We start from the raw sequence: 20404 nt of genomic DNA on the forward strand, positions 1-20404 counted from the left end.
AGTTTTAGAAATTATAAATTTAAAATTAAGTGTAAGGAAACTAAACAATTTTTAAAATGTAAATATGATAATTATAATAAAACTAAAAATGTATAAATAATAGAAAATCCTAATTCTTTTGATATTGAAGAAATAACCCATTTTGGTATATCGGGTTTAAATAAATTATGATTTTTTCTTGGGATTTGTTTAAGATTTTAGATTAGAGTTAAGTAATTATGGATTAAGTTTTCAGGTTAGAGTTAAGTACTTACGGTCTATAGTTTTGGGTTCCATTTAGAATATTTTAATTTTGTTTGTTGAAAATATAAACTTTTTTGTCAACTTTAGTATGAAATATTACATATTTTCTTAAGAGTCTCTTTATATAATTGAGTTGTAGTTCTAAAATCATAAACTCAAAAAATCCAAATTAAGCTATTTATTTTCTTAACCAATAAAGAAATCTTTATTACCAGTTTTTGTATATTTAAATTGATTACACATCCATTACAATCAACAAATTATAATAGGAGTTAGTTAGAAGTGACCAGCAAAATGAACTATTGTTTAGAGTGAGAATGAAATATATTTTTATCAAAATGTAAAGTTTGTTTTCACTTCTAACTTATAAAAGCTACTAGGAAAAAAACATCAATAAAGAAACTTTTAATATGACGTTTTTGTATGTTTGTTTTAGTAATTCACATGTGTCATGTGAACTCATAATCAGTTTCAAAGTTTTAACTTGTATTATAGAAAAGTGTTGGAGCTGGACAAATAAATGCATTAGCTGTTTTTATAGAAAATTTGTCTTCAGACTGTTTTTTTTATTCGACAGCACTTCTGACTTTGTTTATGTCAGCTAATATAACATGCACTGGTCGTTTGAAAGAAAAAAAACGTTACATTTCGTCTTCTTTAAAAAGATAAAATTCAATTAAATGTTCGTATTCTGAGAAGCGTTAAATTTTGTCTTCACTTCTTTTCTTCTAACTGCCAAAAGTCACAACATACACGCTTTATTTCCTTTTAAAATAATAATTGGTTTTTCTTTTCAGCAAAAATAATAAATGTTTTGTAAAGAATTTTACATATATAAATCCTAATTTCTTTAACAAAAAGGAGAAAATTATAAATATACTTTTTAATCTATAGAAATAATTTCCTAAAATTTAATATTTACTTGTATTATGTTTGTGTCCAAAATAAAATATGAGTAGACCCAAATTTGAATTTGATTTACATTGAAAGTCTTCATTTAACTAGACATTAAAATAAGTATATTAACAGTATATCAAATATTTGCGCTTAAGAAGTATTTATAACAAACAAATTTAGGCTTGTAGAAAACAAATTTAGTCATAAAACAAATATATGATTTTTTTAAGAATTAATACAATATTAACTATATTTCAAATATTTGCGTCACTTTTTCAGATTTACACATTGAATATATTTTGATAATAATTGTTATTTTATTAATGTTTACTTTTTTGTATAAATTATCTATTAGTTGTAACAAAATAAAAAGAAAAGGGGTTTTGTTATTGTTTATCATCTAAATTAGGTAGATTCCTTTAGTTAGTGTTTGTTTTTATGTCTTGTTGAGCGAGTCATCAAGGCTTCGAACTTGTATTGTATCAGAGTCTTATCATTACTCTGTGGTGCACCTCACCTCGTAATCATTTCCCCTCATTTGATTCCACACGAAAGAAGCGACCGCCATCGTGTTCGATTTCCAACTTAAGTATGGAACCCTTGTATCCCTCCAAGGCCAGTTAGAAGAAGCTAGAAAGAACCTCACAAATTCTAGAAAGCATGAATATTCACTAGTCCGAGAATAAGTAACCAAGCTTAACATAGCGGATATAGTAAGCAAGTGACCTATATTCCACTGTCCAATCTTCAGCAATCAGAGAGAGAAAAGCTAGTCATGTTGGAACAAATACTCCACGAGAGAATAATTGCTCAAGACTTGGATGTAGAGTCAGTTGCCGATGCTATCCGTTGTTCAAAGGCTGGTATTTCAGATCCTAACCGCCTTATAGCTAGTTTTATGTTCATGGGACAACCAAGTGTTGGTAAGACCGAGCTTGCCAAGGCACTAGCTGGATACCTTTTCAACAATGAAAACACAATAGTGAGGATAGATATGAGTTAGCACATGGAAAAAACGTTAGTCTCACAGCTCGTTGGTGCATCACCTGGCTATGTTGGTTACGGAGACGGTGGGAAATTAACTGAAGTTGTTCGAAGGAGACCTTATTCAGTGGTTCAGTTTGATGAGATCGAGAAACCGCACCTTGATGTCTTCAGTATCTTGCTTCAACTACTAGACGATGGAAGAATAACTAATTCTCATGGTAGGACACTAAGTTTCACAAACTGTTTTGTAATAATTACATCTAATATAGGCAGGGCCGGCCCATGGCTACAGCCCATGAAGCAAGGGCTTTAGGCATCAATAAGTATAACTCTTTTTAAAAATGTTGCAGTGGTCTAGTGGTTGTTCTAACATTTTTAAAGTAAAAGTCACGGTTTTGATTCTCGAGTTTTCTAAAACTTTGTGTGTGTGTTTTTAACAGTGTTCATTAATGGGCTAAATTTTTTTGCTTTAGGCAGCCAAATAGTTTGGGTCGGCCCTGAATATAGGATCTCTACATATACTTGAGACTATTCGCAACAATGAAGATATCAAAGAAGCATTTTATGAAATGATGAAGCAACAAGTTGTGGAGTTAGCAAGAAAAACTTTTAGGCCAAAGTTCATGAATAGAATTGATGAATACATAGTTTCTCAGCCTTTAAATTCAAGCGAAATATCCAAAATCGTGGAGTTACAGGTATCTTACTCTTGTTTTTTCCTATTTAGTTTTCACAATCTTTATTTTTAAATCTATAGATTGTTAAGTTTCATAGGCCTCCAACTCAAAAGCAATTGGTAATGAGTAGATTATCCCATGTCCATCATATACTACTCAAGTCTCTTCTCATATTTCTTCACATAGATTAGTTTGTTCAAGTATACTTCGTGCCCATTGCTATTGACAATGAGTGGATATTGTCTCATGTCCCTTTATAATTGTATTGTTACCTTATAGAGGTGGTGCAGATGAGACAAGTGAAGAAGAGGTTGGAACAGAATAAAATAAATCTTGAGTACACAAAAGAAGCTGTGGATCTCCTTGCTCAGCTTGGCTTTGACCCCAACAATGGGGCAAGACCGGTGAAGCAAATGATTGAGAAGCTTGTGAAGAAGGAGATCACCCTCAAAGTTTTGAAAGGAGATTTTGCAGAGGATGGCACTATTCTTATCGATGCTGACCAGCCTAACAACAAACTGGTCATCAAGAAGATGGAGAATAATGCTCATGTCAAAGAAAATTAGAAGATTTGGTTTTGTTCTATGTTTTGTAGATTCATGACTTTACCGCTCTGTCTTCTTCCTTCGAACATAAGCATTTGAAAATTAGAAGTTGGAGTGGTTGAGACTACTATTACGTATAGTGTTTTGTTACAGATATGATTTTCTTACCGAATCAAATCGGAGACAGGGATAATTGAATCGGATCCTCACTTATGTAGCTTCCAATATTGAAATGTTTATTCTTATAGTTTTTGTATTAATTCAAAAAATATTTGCTACAATAATCCATGAAATTTTTCAAATAGCCGAACGAGATTTGGTGGACACATATTTCATCTACTGCAAAATAGAAAGGTGCTAAACCAAAAGGCTAGCTCATCAACACTGACAAATTTCCCAATCAAATATGCATGAACATACATAAGAATATTTGTTTCTTATTAATTAAGCTGAGATTACATATAAATAATAAATTAAATTAAATCATTTAAATAATTCATATATAGGTACGAAAATTCGCAAAAGCATTCTGCAATACATGTTTTAGCATATAGAAGTGCATCTACACCGAAGATAATGCGTTACTATCATCATATAATGCGATAATATAACTAGGAATTAATATCCCATATGCGTTCAAAGTTAAAATAATAAACAAGTACAGTAAACAACAATACACAAAAACCAAAGGAAACAAAAAAAATATTCAAATTTAACACAGAAATATTTTTATTGATCACTGAAGAAACTAATCTTTTATTAGCATCTTACATAATTTTTTAGTATTAGAAAAAAACATTGTAAATGCATTATTCTAATTTTTGCTGTATTTTACGGTAAAATGGAAAATCTAGATTAATGAATAATTATTTTCATTTCTGATATATAATCTTCTATTTCGTTTTAAACTTTCTATTTCTGCCATAAAAACGTTTCCTTTATAACATATGTACGAATATTTATTACAAAAACACTTTTTTGCTTCTTCACCAAACACTAGTTTGCTTCTTCTCCAAGCATCTTAAAACCTCAATCTTCCTCTTCTTTTAAAACACTAAACCAAGCTCCTTCTTGTTCCAATTCATCTTCTCTCCTCCTTCGTTCTCGCCCCCTATATGCCTGTGCTCACTTCAGCTCACGTTCCTCTCCCAGTTCTTTTCTTTTCCGGCCAGACTTTTTCATCGGAGTTTCCGGAAACGGTATAACTTCAGCCACTCAAGCCGCTTCTCGTTCTCGTGGACAACTCTTACCTCTTTCTCTCCAATTCCCGTCTCTGCGCCGCTTCTCGGATAAAGCAAATCAGGTTCGTGGTTGATTTTGATTCATTATGTCATTAATTAATCATCATACGTTTTTTTCTTTTGACTAGGTTAGTGATTATCTTAGTTTCTTATAAGGTGTTTTTTTCTATATGTAGACTGATGCTAAGCATGAAGCACTTGAAACATATGGAAGTGATTTAACCAAGATGGCTAGACAAGGAAAACTCCCTCCTCTCATTGGACGTGATGATGAAGTTAACCGGTGCATCCAAATACTATGCAGGATGACAGAAAGCAATCCTGTTATCATTGGTGAACCGGGTGTTGGAAAAACCGCTATTGTAGAAGGGTAATTAGTCTGTAATTATATCTCTCAAACTTATGATTGTACTGAAATACTATTCTTAAACATTTTCAGGTTGGCCGAGCGAATTGTAAAAGGAGATTAATGTCCCTAAAAGGAGATGTCCCTGATTAGTCTATTTAATCTTTCACAAACCTGAATCGTGGGCTTTCGGCTATTCACAAAGATATATATTTTGCATAGAAGCGTATACATTAATTGTTTACCCTCAACTTAATTTTATTTATTTTTAATCGCTGGTTTTACTAAGCATTCTTTTGTATATTGATAATCTTCAAAATTTGGACTAACTGAGCTTTAACCATTGAAATTTTTTATATCTTTTCATGGTGAGTAATTGTTCACTTATATTACACGATACACTATTATCTAGATTAGTTTTCTTAGCAAAATTAGAATACCTTAAATTTACACTTTTGTTGGTAATAGATTTTTGATATATCACATGTTTAGTGAGATTCAAACTTTTATCTAAAAAGTAAATAGTATATATCTTAAATAAAAGACACTAAACATGTGATATATAAAGAGTCTACCACCACCCAAGTTGTAAATTTAAGATACTCCATATTTGCAATGAGAACTAATTTAGATAATAGTGCATCATGTAATTAATAGAGAAGTACTCACCATGAAAAGATTTAACAAATTTCAATGGTTAAAGTTCCATCAAATACCAATTTTTGAAATTAGCAATACACAGAAGAACGTAGATTAAAAGCGGTGATCATAAGTAAAGAAAATTAGGCTTAGGGTAAACAATCAATGTAAGCTTCTATGTAAAAGAAATATCTTAATGGATAGCCCAAAGCCCATATACATAAATCCCAAAAAACTTATACTCATATTAGTTCAAAACTATATGTCCATCATAGACGCATCATCATTCTCAATGAGTTTTGAAATGATGTTTACCATCGAACAATATTTGTTCTTTCCCATCCAAATTACTTTTTTCCTTAATCAGTAACATTTTCAAGGTGATGTGCATATATATAAAGTCTATTATAAATAATTACTATGTGATATATGTAATGCTAAGAGTATAATCCCAATTAATTAATACTTTATACTATGACAAGATAAAATGACTTTACAACCAAGTTAGATTTATTTTAAAAAATGTAGAAACATCTTGATTTGATTTATCTAACTTGGATGAGAAAAAGACTATAAATTTGATATGTGTTCACAAAAAGAAAAAATACTTTGAAATTTTGTAATCAAATTGAAAATCGCTTTATTTATGTGACTAAAATCTCATAAGAATTTTACTACTAAACTTATAGTTTTTCCAACATAAAAAATATCATGATCTAATCTTAAAAGCTAAGAACATTTTACAAAATCAAGGAAAGAAAAAAAAAAAGAGAGAGAAGATGTTATAATTACTATGATCACATGAGCACATAAAGTTATTAAAATATTTGAAAACAATGTGAAATCATATGAATAGAGAAATCTTAAAACTTATTTTTGTTTCAACATACATTTTGAATACTTACTCTATTTGAATACCTTCTTCGATTTTTGCCTCATGGTGTTGAAAACATCGCGGAGTCGAGAACTATATATATCATTTTCTGACCAAACTTTAGAACATTTACATCCATGGATCAACATGAATCTCTGATACTTGGACACATCACTAAAAGACGTGTTTTGTTTTCTTTGTCAACCAAATTGTTTATGTTTATGAATTTTATTTTGTTTCGAAAATAGAGGAAGTGTTTTGTTTTCTTTCTCAACCAAATTCAGATTGAAATATAAACAGATGCTCTGTTCGGATTTTATTCTATGGGCCACAACTTTTGTCTATGCATTGACAAAAAGAAAACAATCAATATATCATTGGATACGAGTCACACAAACTCACTCAATATTTACACATCTCTCTCTTTATCCATCCCAAGACTTTATACACAAGAAGATACATTTCTGTTTCTGTATTAAACCAGGGAGGGACTCAAACTCTTGCATTACTGTCTATCTAATACTATCTCCATCAAAACACAAAGCTAAATCTTCTTCTGCATCTCTCCTTTCGTTACCTACTTTTTTCTTGTTACACCTACTAGAGGAACAAAGTTTCCTCCTTTTTCTTCTAATCTAAAAGACTAAATCCAAAGCAGTGTCTTGTCAGATGATGAACTAAATCTGGGGAAATTCTCTAACTTTGGGTAAAATCCTCAAACTAGGAGCCACGATATATAGTTTCCAGCTCCTGGGATTGCCAAAGGCTACTCAAGGAAGTCGAGCGAGAGTAGAGAACAACATCCTTTTGTGTGAGTAGTTGTGTTTCAATTCTCATTGTACACACCTTTCTTAAGTTTTTCATTCTCTGCTTCCTTCTGTGCTCTCTTCTTCTCAAACTCAACTTGCTTGCAGTTTTCCTCGTGTGATCGCACAAATATTCTAACAAAGTTTTGCAGAGTGGATACAACTGCAGATTCAAATCAAACACCAAGATTTGGTATATCTTAAGGTCAGGGACAGAAAGGACACAACTCCAAAAACCAAATGAAAATAATGTATAGAAAATAAGATGTAAGAAGAGAAGAAACCATAATAGTGAGTTTGCATTAAATTGTTACCTTGCTCAAATGGGACACGAGCTGGATCTTCTCCGAAGTATAACGCCAAAGCATCGGCGCTTCCACCCTAAGAATGCCATGACAAAACACAGGTCAATGATAGCGGAAAAGAATCCTTACCACAGTACAGTGCTTTAGAAAGTAAAGCCAGGGAGAAGGTGGAGAATTAAAGATTCCTTACCACAGTCGAATAGAGAGAAGCCAAGGACCTTACTTCTCCTTCAGCAACGCTAAGAAACTCTTTCAAGTTCTGCATAATACAAGTACAAGTGTAAGCAGATGATGAAACACTAGCAACCAATAACGAAAGAAGCTTCTTGAATATCTAATTTAGCTTACCATTCGAAAGTGTTTTGATATTTGACCATCAGTTTCAGATGCAGTAAACTCTTGTACAACTTTCTCCAACCCTTTGCTAATTGCTTGCATCTCCTCTGCCAGGTATTTTAGTTGAATCTACCATAAAGGAATGTTTTCAGAGAGATTATCACCAAAGGCACAATTCGAATTGAGGTGTATTATTAAACACCGAGTTAAAGAAAAATAAAAGTACCTTTGTCGCAGCCTCCAAGCTCACCAAGTCTTTTGGAAAATTAAGTAGCTCTGGAAGTTTCTCGGCAAGCACCTGAGAGTACAAGCACGAAAATATTATTGTGAGAAGAAACTGTTAGGATAACATACAAGGATAAAGACTAATGCATGTAAAAAATATAGTATACTAGTTAAGAGCAAAGAGATTTTAACATTAGACAAAAACAAAAAAAGAGTTGGAGACGATTGGAAAGTCTAATACCTTACAGAGATAGTGCATCAGAGTCATCTTACTGTTACGGGATCTAGTGTCAGTGAGTTTCAGAAGACTATCCAGGCGAAATCCGATAGCTGAGCCTGTCAAAAGAGAAGAAATATATAAAAAAAAATGCAGAAGCGAATTCAAATTCTTGAATAGAACCAATGTCTCTCTTTGAGATAAATACTGTATTTGGCAGTCTAACGGTAATAGATATATGCTCACCCCTTGCAGTCCCGTGGTTCAATGCATTGCCCAAGGAAAGTATAGTTTGCATGATTCTTTTTAGTTTAGCCGAGCCTCTAACCTGGAAAGTGTAACATGCAGTAAAGTCAGAATGGAAAATCACCAAAATTAATATATGTGTTTCATAGACTATTTGCACAAAAAATCGACTTGCCTCATTGGCTGCACTATGTATGGTATTCAAACCTCTTCTAAGATCAGTAACCTGTAGGATAAAAAAAAACATTTACTAATATAAGATCCAGGTTATTAGAAACTAGAAATTATGACAAAAATACAAACTCCAGTCGATTTCCTACTTGGGAGTGAAACTGAATCTTGAATGAGAAAACCCTTAGCTTAGTCTCCACTCGAGGAACTTTCAGCAGTTCTAAAAAGAACTATCACCAGAAAAGTAAAAAAATAGCTGTCAGTACATAATCAAGAGATGAAACTCGAAAGATTATTTAAATATGAAAGTGGAGCACCCGACTAACCTGCTCACACCGCCCCAAAGTTTCTTTATTTCCAGTGAAGCCCTACCGAAGCAAGAATACGAAGACATGAGATGTAGCACAAGTTTAATCACAAAAGAAGATATTGCCGGATGATAATAACTTCAAAATTTTCGTGAAGCAGAAAAATTTTAGATAAGAACCAGAAATAAATGTACCTTGAGCAATTCTGCTTCTTCTTTTGTTGGACAAAACTTTATTAGATTGTCAACTTGATCAACATCTATCACTGACTCATCCAAAGCAAGAACAGAACTCTGTAACCAAAGATTATTAAGTTAAGAAAATTTTAAGCAGCTCTTGCATAACAAGATGAGAGCAGAGTGAACTTTGCACTAACCAAGTAGTAGAGCTTAAGAGAACAAGTCAAGAACTAGCAAAGCAATATCTTGCAAAAGGAATGTGTGCGTACCATCAAATCAGGCAAAGGTATTTTAACTTTAGAGAGCATGATCTCACAGTTGTATGCTCGTCTGAGCTCAATCTGCAAAACTAATAGACAAAGTTAGAGGACGAAAATAGAGTAACTGTCAATGGATCTTAATTTCATGCTGTGAAACTTCGCAAATTAAAAGACTTAAGAAATTAGGGAACAGTAGAATGTTCATTGCAATCAATTACCAGCTGCACTTTCTCAACTTTAGGTCGGGCACGTCGACCTGATTTCCCACCATTGTTTTCACTGTCAGAGCTAAGATTCACTGCTGAGAAGAGTTTCTCAAGCTCAGAGATGTCAAAATCTGGAGCACTGGAATTCAAAAGACACAATGCTGCAATTAGCATAATAAAGAAAATCACAAAACTGTATAAAATTAGTATTGGAGATATTAATCATACGTTGCAGCTTCATCAGATTTCTGCGCTTCAGCCCATAAACTTCCTTGCACTGCCCTAGTAAGCTTTAACCAATGATACGGTTTCAAGTTGGCCTTTCTCGTTTGACCCTGACCTTTAAGATTCTGTAAAATCCCACGCCCCTTTAAACCCAATGGTGGTCCAGGGACTGGAGGAATATTTCCATTATGAGAACGAGACAATGGTGCAGGGGCAGGTGGAGGAGGAACAGGAGGAGATTTCAACACCAAAGAACTTGTGGGGGCTCCCATTCGAGAATTAGAATGCAAAGGTGGTGGTGGTGGAGGTGGAGGATTAGTTGTAGCTAACAATTTCTTTGGAGGTAAAGGTGGTGGCAGAGGAGAAGATGAAAGTGCAGAACGGTGAGATTGTAGAGGAGGCGGAGGTGGAGGTGGAGGAGGCCCTTGTGTTGCTATGGAATTGCTGGTGGAACTTGGTGAAGGAGTGGAGCGCAGAGAGGATATGGGAGGTGGGGGTGGGGGTGGAGGCGGACGAGACAAAATCCTCAGTGGCTTCAGTGGTGGCAATGGTGATGACGTCACTGCTGCTTCTGCTGAAGGAGGGCCATTTGAATGAACAGGTGTGGGAGACTGTGGACATTGTGGAGAAGCTTTTTTGGGTTGCGATGATGTCAGCGGATGCAATGTTGGTAGAAACGAAATTGACGGTGAAGCTGGTGATGATGAAGTAGACTCTTCATCTTTACATGAACCATGATCATGTAATATTGAAGTGATCCCAAGGCTAGAGGGTGAGCTGTGAAATCTGGATATTGAAGCAGGTGATCCTTGTGTGGGGCTACGGTTTGGAAGTGGTGATGTTACTGGACTTTGGACCATTCGAGGTGAAAATATCTTTGAGTGAACATTTCTTTGGACTGAAACTCGAAGTCCACGCGATTCGTCAACCTTCTTAAGGATTGAATTCGGATCTGCATAAGATTTATGAGAGGACATTGTATCTTTCTCTTTTTCAGGAGAGGATGTATCAGGACTTGAAACAATATTTTCCGATATCATCAACTTGGTTTTCTCCTTAACTTTCTCAAGTGCCGATTCCAATAGGCTACGTGAGTCAGGGCTTCGAGGAGAACCTGAATCCAAGCTTTCTTGAAGGATATTTGCTGCTGTTATTTGGTTGAAAACAGTCACAGCAACATCAGAATTTGGATCCAACCATTCAGCTTCACTAAATATCTCTTGAACCTTAGCAAATGCTTCCATAGGTAAAACATCTTTTTCCTCCATATGTGGCAGATCAACAGAGGCAAGCTTTTTACCAGCACCCATCTCCGAAAATATAACCTGAACAAACACAGAATGTTACTCCTCTCTTGACTTGGAAAGACAATTAGCTATGTATAACATAAAATGCTTTTAACAGATATGCCAGACTCAAAACTGAACTCACTAATATTAATCATTAAATGCACAAAATTCTTGACTCAGAGAGATGTATTACACGAAGTACTTCTATACAAATGACTAGTATAATTCTGAGCTCATCGGGACTGACCATTTAAAGCTTAGACAACAGGCAACTCTTTTAACTAGGAAACCAAAATTGGTCTACTTATTAAAGAGAAAGAAGATAATTAGTCACCTCTGCACTGAAATCCTTGGGAAACCGATCCGTTGTATTCCACAGTACATCAATCTCACCACGGTTAAGTGTTAGAATGTTTGATCTAAGAAATGCAGTATTGAACACGACCCGAAACATCATCTCTTCCCTCTCAAGATCACTACCTAGGGTAATGCACTCTAGCACGACATCACCGAGAATATGGCAATTGATGTCAATCTTTACCAGTTCACAATCTGCCTGCAACAGTAGATGAAAAGTTAGGACTATCATAACTCTCTGATACTGGGAAGAGTCTGTATAAATGAACACATCAATGATAAAGATCTTGATATCACCTGCTTATATTGCCTAACAGCTTTGCTTCTTTTAGGCATCGAGAAAAGAACTTTTGAAGTCCGATCAGAAGCCATAAAAGGATCTTGACCATATATTCTGAATATGGGTCGGCAACCACCCTCACCATCAAAATCAGGAATCAGTCTAAGATTAACACAGTCTAATGTAAGGGCCTGGTCTAGCGGTGGCCATTGTGAGCCAACATTCCTCCTCGAGATATACTGAAGAAACCTCAACTGTGAAGGCAGCGGATTTAGTGGAGACATTAGCTGTAACAACTCACGAGGAGCCTGCTTATATATCATTTCTAGTGTTCTGTGTTCTCCACTAAACTGTTTGCGGTATAACAAGAGCGAAGCAAGCATAAAAGCTAAAGTCGGCCATCCGCCAAGCTCACAGTGCGACAATAAGATATTCTGTTGACTTAACAATAACCAACTTTCAGCTGATTTTAGGAAGTGATGCACCGTTTCCATTGTAAGCAAAGGGCAACCTTCATAATGGCGAGGATAGTCCATGATGGTCATGTCATACTCAGTTAGTACACTCTCCATCCGGCTTCTGCTATCTCCATCCCGGAAATTAAACACCATGAATGATGCACCGGGAAACTGTTCCCTTAACTGACTCATTATGCGGCTCACATAAACTCTGTAATCTTCATCTTCCAACATATCCGTGGTTAAGCAGCAATCAAAGACTGTAATACAAAAACATCAAAGTTCAGCAACCTTATAGAGCAATCTTATATTTCGTAAGCAGCTTATAGAGCAATCTTTTGTATCTTTCTCACTAAAATAGTCTATTTCTCAGAGCTAAGCATGGATAAGACAAGGACGAATTTGAGAAGTCATGCAACACAGTGAACATACAAAACCTGAAAAATCTATCCATGAGCTAAATCTCACCGATCAAGAATCTTAAGCTATCAAATGTTAGATTCAGTTCAATTAACAAGCCTAACAAGAAGTACACTATAAACTTAGGCTAAAATTATGATTTTTAAGACCTAAAAATTCAAACTTTCTAAAATTTAATACTCTAAGAGCAAGGGATAAGACAAGCAAAAGGATTTGAGAAATCATGCAACCCAGTGACCATACAAAAGAAACTGTTTCCTGACAATTCTTTGAGAATGAGACATCTTAAGCTATAATAGATAGACTTTCCACCAATGAGCCTGAGCCTGTGCTCATGGATAGTTAACAGAATCCATGAACTAAATCTCACCCATCAAGAATCTTAGTCTATCAAATGTTAGATTCAGTTCAATCAACAAGCCTAAAAAGAACTAGAAACTAAAACAGGACACTACACTTATCAAAATCTGATCTTAAGACCTAAAAACTCAAACTTTCTAAAAATCAATACTCCAAAGCCCAAAGAAGAGCAAGGATAAGAAAGCAAACCCTAAACCCATCACTTAAAAGAAGAAAGAGCATACCGTAAACTCTCTCTGAGATCTCAAGCAACCCTTCAGGAGGTTTTCTGTGAAAGAACTTTCTAAACAACGCCATTGAGAGGTTTCTTTAAATGCTTAACTCAAAAAAGCAGAGAGGTCACACAATCCCTAGAAATAATCACTTATGACCAAATGCGACCCACATTGCAGGAAAAACCCCAAATAAGGAGAAAACAAAAACGAGAAAAATGTCAGGAAGAAAGAAGGAAGCGTGAGATAATCTTATTGCTGGGTCTTTAAGGAACAATGCGATGTGGGTTTTGTTTCTTTTGTAGTTTGGTGGTTTGTCTTGACATACACACTTTCAATTTCTTCCGTTTTGGAATTGGAAACTTAGCTTTCAATCAAAACAGATGTTTGATAGCTCTGCACATGCGAGAAAGAAGAAAGGGAATGATGCAGAGAGAGAAGAGAGAGAGTTTGGTTATCTTGGGAAAAGAGGAACTAGGGTTTTTCTTTGATTCTAAGACCAAGAAGAAGATGATATAGCTATTGAGAAATTCAGACAGAGATTGAGGATGATGTCGGATTTCAGATAGAAGGGAAAAAAAAGAAAGGAGGACCCAAAGATCTGTTACTTTGTTTAGGACTATGATACATGTCTTCCAATATTCTTTTTTGAGTTATTTAAGATTTGCTTTCTTTTCTTTCCTAAACTCGGAATTTGCAATTTATTTCCTTTTGCCATGACTTCATTTAAAAAAATTAAATAATCTTTGAATGAGTACACACTTAGATATCATAGTTTGTTTTTAAGTCATTAATGAGAAAAATACAATTTTTGTAATTTTATATTTGTTAGAAATAATTTTTTAGCTACCGATTCAACCGCGAAAGGTAGATTATGGTTCGTTACATATATATTGAACCAAATCGACGGAATACTTGGTCCGTCGAAAAAGTTAATTGGTTTTAAGAATATTGGGGTCACATACAAAATAAAACTGGGATTTTTGGTATATGTATAAATTCATTTTTCTAATTTAATATTTACATTAAATTTAGACATTTTAAATGAAAAGTAAGCTATTTTTTATATTTTTTGAAGTTCACAAAAAACATTTTAACGATTTTGAAAAGTAGATTTCACTTTAATTATTTTTTCGTTACACTTTTTAACCAAATTACATAAAAAAAATGTTTCATTCATCGGCCCTGATCACTTCTCAAGTTTTCCAATATATGACATTATTGGAGGTAACAAGATATAATACACTAATATGACTGACAAACTGCACAAGACATTTTCTTCATGTCCCTATATATGGTTAGGGAGACCAAATTCACCTAAACAATACTATAGTTTACGGGGTGATGCTAGACATGTCAGTACAATAGTCTCAATCAGTGGGAAACGTTGCACAAACGGATCATGTAGCTGAGTAAATGAGTTGATGCCTCGTTAGTTGGTAAACTCATGAGCCATTCTTGCTATTAGTTAAACCAAATCCCTTGTATAAACACGCCTCTCATAGTCATAGATGAGCTTATGTCTTGTTCTAGTAAATGTTATAAAGAAGATAACTCAATTGATAATTGGTTTTAGCACTTGGTCCTTGCTCTGTTGATTCGAAATCCTTATTGAAAAAAGAAGAACAACGTAAATTCCTTGTTAAAATTTTTGAAAATTTCTATTTTCTTTGGGCCAGGAGTGATCTCAACAAATATATCCGAAAATGTAAAGGTGTGTATACGTATCACCCCAATAGCTAATAGGCCCAATACGGCAATACCCAAACGTCACCATCACCAAATAGAATGACTAGATTTTACTTTGTTTACTACGTTTATTCACGAACAATTATTTTGTCAAAATTAAAAGCGAGACAACGAGAAACACTCATAGTTTTGCCTGACACACACAACAAATGTCAGTATCCATAATTACATTGTTTCAAATTTTCTCTAACGGTTACATCACTCGCAACGGCTACAGTAACAAACATTTAACGTTTCTTTACCTTTTCAAAATTCTTCTTTTTTCACAACAAAACAAAAAGTAAATAATCTAACGGCTAGTTTTCGAATTTTCACCACTATAAAACCTCACAAGAACCTCCTCATAACTCAGCAATTTCCAAAACAACATTCCTAACACTACACTCCAAGCAACTAGCTTCTCTACTACTCAATACTATGTTTCTATCGGCATCTATGGCTTCTTCTTCACTTCACGTTGCTATCTTCTCTTTAATCTTCTTATTCTCACTCGCCGCTGCAAATGAAGTCACCGTCGGTGGAAAATCCGGCGACTGGAAGATCCCTCCTTCCTCTTCTTACTCATTCACTGAGTGGGCTCAAAAAGCTCGCTTCAAAGTCGGCGACTTTATTGGTACCCACCATTAAAAAATACTCTGTTTCTGACATAGACTTTGTTTCTGTTCTGACACAATCTGTCTTTTTCAGTTTTCCGGTATGAATCTGGTAAAGACTCTGTTTTGGAAGTAACAAAAGAAGCTTACAACAGCTGCAACACCACGAACCCTTTGGCTAACTACACTGATGGAGAAACCAAGGTGAAATTGGACAGGTCTGGTCCTTTCTACTTCATTAGTGGAGCTAATGGTCACTGTGAGAAAGGTCAGAAGCTGAGCCTTGTTGTGATCAGTCCTCGTCACAGTGTCATCTCTCCAGCTCCTTCTCCGGTTGAATTCGAAGATGGTCCAGCTTTGGCTCCAGCTCCCATTAGCGGCTCAGTTAGGCTTGGTGGTTGTTATGTTGTGTTAGGTCTTGTTCTTGGTCTATGTGCTTGGTTCTGATTTGGAACCATGTGATGAGTTTGCTTTTTAGAATGAGCTTTTTGTTTCAAAAAGCTTTCTTTCTTATGATTACATGTTGTGTTGTTGTTAGCTAAGAGATCTTTGTCCTTTGGCTCCTTGCTACTATTTTGTTATAAATTCAATTTATTATTATTTCTCAGAACTGCCACAAATTGACTAAAAAATAAAAATCTACAAAAATCTATAAATTAGAAAAGATTATGAAATACTACAAATTTTGCCAGTAACACAAGAAATATGAAAGATCCAATAAAATATTAAGCCAAGGTTAGTAGAAGAAGCAATTTTGATGAAAACAAATCCCATGATGTTGGTACAAAAAGCTTGTCCTTGTGAATTTTTTAAACTATAGCTGAAAACATCAATCACAAGAAATATCTATACAAAGGTCCTTTTAAGATTAAACCAAACTCTGTGACATCTCAGACTTCTTGAAGCTAAACTGGGAAAAAGCCAGCTTCTTGAATCTAAGCCACATTCAAAAGGATTTACAATGTTGAACAAAAAGTCAATGATAAAAGAGACACTTTCACAAATCTTCTTCCTCTTGGCTCTTTAAAGATATCTAGCTTGATGAGCTCGGCTCATCTTCGCTTGGTTCTGGTTTGGAATCTTCTGGTTCAGTCTCAGATGGGTTAGGCTTCTTGAACTGAACCAAGATGATGGTCATATTATCACAACCTTCACCAGTCGCTGTATCTGGAGCCAAACATCTATCAACAACCTTTTCACATACTGTTGAAAGTTTTGTTTCCTGAAAGTTTTTACCAATGTCACTGACCAAGACAGGAACAAAAACTGTAATAGAGAGTAGGAGAACGAAAGTGGTTAACTTACAGATTTTAACTGTTCATGGATAAAATCAACTAGTTCCTGGCTTGACATACAATCCCTGAGGAAGATAATATGAATTCAAATTATCATCAAGAAACTAACTTATACTTAGAAAATGACACAATTTTGTGACTTTTCTCTTACCATATTCCATCGCAAGCAACAACAAGAAAGTCATCATCATCACATAGGTCAATCTGATGAGAGAAAACAATAACAAGTCAGCTCAAATATAAGAAAAAACTCAAGCAGAAAATACTAAAAGAAGTTAGATTCTTACAGTGTTTATATCTGGATCAGCAGTAACCATTTGCTTTTCAGATGGTAAAAACTTATTCTGCTTGAACTCCATATCACCTATAAAGAGGCAGAAACGATGCTTCTATCAAGATTACATGTCAAATAAGAATCTTTAAGGCATGAAAGTGTAAGAGAAAAAAAAAAGGCTTACCAATGGCTCTTGTCAGATTCAAGCTTCCATTGATTCTCCCAGCGTGAATAAAGCCACCAGCTTTCAATATCCTTTCTTTTTCAACTTCAAGATCAGGCTTGTGATCTTTAGAAAGATTGTAAGCCTGACTCTTTCTTGATATCACACAACGTGAGTCACCGGCATTTGCAACAAAGAGCTTCTTATCTTTAATAAGAGCTACACACGCTGTGCACCCCGAGGTAGGTCCCGTGAAATCAGAATGAGGACCCTGTATAAGAAGAAAGACATAGGTAAGAGGTCCCAACTCAATCGTGTACAGAATACGGAAGAAGCCAAGTAAAGCAGGTATATGAAAAGATTTACATCTTCAAGAGGCCAACTATCGGGTTGGTTATTGGTGTCACCGCTTCTTGGTGACCATATAAATCCTTCAATCATGCCGCTAAATTTGTTCATCTTGTCGCCAAGTACAGCTAACTCTCGCCATCCTCTTTGTCCTTGCATCATGTCATCCATTCTACAATATTCACAATGAAACGCTTTTAAGTGGAACATTTGTTGTAAAAGTAAATTACTATACAAGAATGTCAAATAGAAAATAAACCTAAAGAATGCTCTTCGAAGAGATGTTTCGACGTCTCCAGTTTTATACGCTTCATTACTGATAACCTGCTGGTGTAGATACTTGGCACAGAACTTTGCAACGACTTTACCTACACCAGTAAAGAACCAAACATCGAAAAATGTACCAAAAGTATATTACACAGATCTAAGCAACTAAAATCTTTGCAATTCTAGCAGATTTGTAACACCAACTGAAAAAGACTCTAAAACTTAAATTCACCCTAGAATATGATTAAGGAGTAGAGACAGTAGTTTCGTACCTCCATGGCCATCATACACACCGAAGAACGATGTCTTATCATCAAGATCAAGAATTGCAGCATGCTACAATTGAAGCAAGAGATGTGATCAGTCAGGTAGTTTGATACTAATCAACAAGGAAAATATAAGATTATGTTTTGACTAACCGCGTCTTCCATGGTAGCGCGCCAACCTTGCATAGACGATAAACCAAATCTGAGCTTATCATTCTCACCATCTTCTGATAACTTTTCAGTTTTCGGAGAACTTAGGTATGTACCCATCGCTTTCAGCCAAAACAACAACATCATTCTTAGCTCCACAATTCACAATTCATTTTCTAGCTCATAGACTTGTACATGATTCAGAGTTGACATAATCAACTTAGAACTACTCAGCAATCAATAATCAACAAAGAAACTAACTTGAAACCATCAAACCAATCAGAATCTTACACAATCTAATATCTTCCTCATAAACGTGTGCATGATTCACAGTGGACCTAATCAAGAAAGAAGCTAACTTGTACGAATCATAATCTTACACAATCCTTTTCTCTTAAACTGATAGACTTAATCAACTCAGAACTACTTAGCACATCAATCAACAAAAAGGGTTTTGAATCGATTTGACCTAGATGCGAATATTTGACTATTTGGATCGGAAAAAGATTCAGATATTAAAGTTATGACAGAAGAAGCTAGCAACTTACATATCTGGGTAGAGAAATGAACAAAAAGGAAGAGCCTTTAGAGATCTTCAAGACCAAATTCTGGAGTTTAGGAGAAGAAACTTGATCGGGGACGAGAAAAGGAACAGAACCAACCACTTGAAATCACTTGAGATCAGATGTATGTACAATCAAATCCTAAGGACAAAAGATAAAAAAAGTGTGTTCTTTTTATTTATTGTTTTGTCCGAGAAAAGAAAACTATTAAAGGTCTTTACTTTTTTCAAAACTTTTTCTTGTTAATAACTTACTTAACTAAAACTTGAGATGTGTAATCTTTACAGCTGTTTAAAGCTTTCTCTGATTCGTCATCACAGCTTTAAGAATGTGTGTAATCGTCATTGTAAACAGCAAAATTACAGAAGAATTTAACTAGTTGTGTATTTGCTATATGTAGACCATTAGTATTTTGTCATCTTAACTTTCATATAAACTGGTTTTGTCGTTGGCTAAAAGTATATTAAAAATTTTAAACAGAAAAAGAGTATTATGGTAGGATAAATTGCAAAAACAAATTAACATATGCTAGTTTTTACCTGGCATTTAACAAAATTTATGATTTCTGTTTTTATATCGAACATACATAGTTTCATGATACAATCAATTTTTGCACTTAGGTATGTGAAGTAATAGAAATGGAAGAAAAAAATACAAGAAAAAGGAACTTCAGAAGATTTTTTGTCTCCAAGTGAAAGCCGGTCCTTAGTTTTGAGAGGCTTGAAGCACAAAAATAATTATGTGGTCTATCAAATATTTACGACTTAAATATTGTATTACAACATTATTAACATTTAAATATCTTAAATAGCTAAAAATATAATATTTTTGACTTTCAATGAGGCAAGGAACTCTCGAGAGAGGTCTTCCTAGACCCATGTTGGTGAAGATAGCTTCGACGTCTTCTAAAAGCACCTCCATCGATTATATTAACGAGTGTTTATACTATTTTTTTTTAATATAAATTTGAAATATTTGTGAAAGGAGAAAAGAGAAGAAACATATGTTAAAGACACTTTTTACTTACATGTCACTTTTTGATTGGGTTTAATATTTTTACAATTTATTGATTAAAATTTTAATCTAACTTAAGACACTTCACTTTGATCACCGGTGCAGATACTTTAAGAGCCTCGCTTCACGAAGAAAAACCGAATCGGAATAACGAGTGGGAGTGAATTCGGTGAGCATGTAAGTATCACCCTCATCGCATAAAACCTCCTTAGCTTCAATTTCGAAAAGGGAATTGTTATATACTGATTGAACAAAATAAAGATATTCTATAGTAAACACATGTTATATAGAACAACATTTGAGATTGATATTGTAATAATGGAGAGAGGTAGCTTCTAATGAGTATACTACTAAAGTACTAATAAGAAAACTAAATTTGGCTGTCACATCTTATCTATTTGTTTATGTGGCCC

General features: G+C 34.5%; 4 protein-coding genes, 1 long non-coding RNA gene, 1 other non-coding gene and 2 pseudogenes across 9 annotated transcripts; 6 read left to right on the top strand and 2 right to left on the bottom strand.

Moving 5' to 3' along the window:
- The first annotated feature begins 1830 nt into the window (after positions 1-1830).
- On the top strand, positions 1831-3618 carry AT2G25030 (annotated as a pseudogene). The gene has a single exon.
- A 633-nt stretch (positions 3619-4251) lies between these two features.
- AT2G08095 lies at positions 4252-4608 on the top strand. Its single transcript, NR_140279.1, has one exon. It is a non-coding gene; the product is annotated as an other RNA (long non-coding RNA).
- A 158-nt stretch (positions 4609-4766) lies between these two features.
- AT2G25040 lies at positions 4767-5069 on the top strand (annotated as a pseudogene). The gene has a single exon.
- Positions 5070-6850: 1781 nt separating this feature from the next.
- Positions 6851-13726, bottom strand: AT2G25050 (actin-binding FH2 (formin 2) family protein). The gene is made up of 17 exons (NM_001335971.1): positions 13322-13726; positions 11877-12577; positions 11557-11778; positions 9937-11258; positions 9721-9847; positions 9512-9583; positions 9258-9356; positions 9082-9123; positions 8905-8985; positions 8760-8810; positions 8585-8666; positions 8363-8529; positions 8123-8194; positions 7909-8025; positions 7751-7819; positions 7570-7636; positions 6851-7418 (listed from the first exon to the last, which is right to left on the bottom strand). Exons 1-17 carry the CDS (start codon positions 13392-13394, stop codon positions 7276-7278), a joined length of 3507 nt encoding a protein of 1168 aa, NP_001318287.1. The 5' UTR covers positions 13395-13726; the 3' UTR covers positions 6851-7275.
- AT2G25055 (uncharacterized protein) lies at positions 13693-13934 on the top strand (the record flags this gene model as incomplete). The annotated part of the gene is made up of 2 exons (NM_001335972.1): positions 13693-13788; positions 13845-13934. 2 exons carry the CDS (start codon positions 13693-13695, stop codon positions 13932-13934), a joined length of 186 nt encoding a protein of 61 aa, NP_001324436.1.
- A 1423-nt stretch (positions 13935-15357) lies between these two features.
- On the top strand, positions 15358-16271 carry ENODL14 (early nodulin-like protein 14). The gene is made up of 2 exons (NM_128063.5): positions 15358-15671; positions 15746-16271. Exons 1-2 carry the CDS (start codon positions 15476-15478, stop codon positions 16096-16098), a joined length of 549 nt encoding a protein of 182 aa, NP_180078.2. The 5' UTR covers positions 15358-15475; the 3' UTR covers positions 16099-16271.
- Positions 16272-16322: 51 nt separating this feature from the next.
- On the bottom strand, positions 16323-19190 carry AT2G25070 (Protein phosphatase 2C family protein). Of its 2 annotated transcripts, none has more exons than NM_128064.3 (10): positions 18963-19179; positions 18418-18536; positions 18271-18334; positions 17991-18099; positions 17750-17903; positions 17405-17654; positions 17234-17310; positions 17098-17150; positions 16957-17011; positions 16323-16873 (listed from the first exon to the last, which is right to left on the bottom strand). In NM_128064.3, the coding sequence occupies exons 2-10, from the start codon at positions 18532-18534 to the stop codon at positions 16685-16687; spliced, it is 1068 nt and encodes a 355-aa protein (NP_180079.1). In that variant the 5' UTR covers positions 18535-18536; positions 18963-19179; the 3' UTR covers positions 16323-16684. The 2 variants fall into 2 exon arrangements, with proteins under 2 accessions (NP_180079.1, NP_001324497.1); NM_001335973.1 differs by having other exon boundaries at positions 16382-16873; positions 18706-19190.
- A 665-nt stretch (positions 19191-19855) lies between these two features.
- AT2G00800 lies at positions 19856-20317 on the top strand. Its single transcript, NR_143686.1, has one exon. It is a non-coding gene; the product is annotated as an uncharacterized misc_RNA (transcript).
- The last annotated feature ends 87 nt before the right edge of the window (positions 20318-20404 follow it).

This window comes from Arabidopsis thaliana, chromosome 2, assembly GCF_000001735.4.
Source record: "Arabidopsis thaliana chromosome 2, partial sequence".
NCBI lineage: Eukaryota > Viridiplantae > Streptophyta > Magnoliopsida > Brassicales > Brassicaceae > Arabidopsis > Arabidopsis thaliana.

What these genes read in the sequence shown, in the direction of transcription:
- AT2G25070 (NM_128064.3), bottom strand. Translation starts at nt 18,534, where the DNA reads ATGGGTACATACCTAAGTTCTCCGAAAACTGAAAAGTTATCAGAAGAT. An exon ending in CTGATCCAGATATAAACACT is followed by an intron (nt 17,151 to 17,233) that starts GTAAGAATCTAA and finishes TTCTCTCATCAG; the next exon opens with ATTGACCTATGTGATGATGA. An exon ending in GTTGCTTGCGATGGAATATG is followed by an intron (nt 17,012 to 17,097) that starts GTAAGAGAAAAG and finishes TATCTTCCTCAG; the next exon opens with GGATTGTATGTCAAGCCAGG.
- AT2G25050 (NM_001335971.1), bottom strand. Translation starts at nt 13,394, where the DNA reads ATGGCGTTGTTTAGAAAGTTCTTTCACAGAAAACCTCCTGAAGGGTTG. An exon ending in TACCTTTGCCTGATTTGATG is followed by an intron (nt 9,357 to 9,511) that starts GTACGCACACAT and finishes CTTTGGTTACAG; the next exon opens with AGTTCTGTTCTTGCTTTGGA. An exon ending in CTTCTCTCTATTCGACTGTG is followed by an intron (nt 7,637 to 7,750) that starts GTAAGGAATCTT and finishes TGGCATTCTTAG; the next exon opens with GGTGGAAGCGCCGATGCTTT.
- ENODL14 (NM_128063.5), top strand. Translation starts at nt 15,476, where the DNA reads ATGTTTCTATCGGCATCTATGGCTTCTTCTTCACTTCACGTTGCTATC. An exon ending in CAAAGTCGGCGACTTTATTG is followed by an intron (nt 15,672 to 15,745) that starts GTACCCACCATT and finishes TGTCTTTTTCAG; the next exon opens with TTTTCCGGTATGAATCTGGT.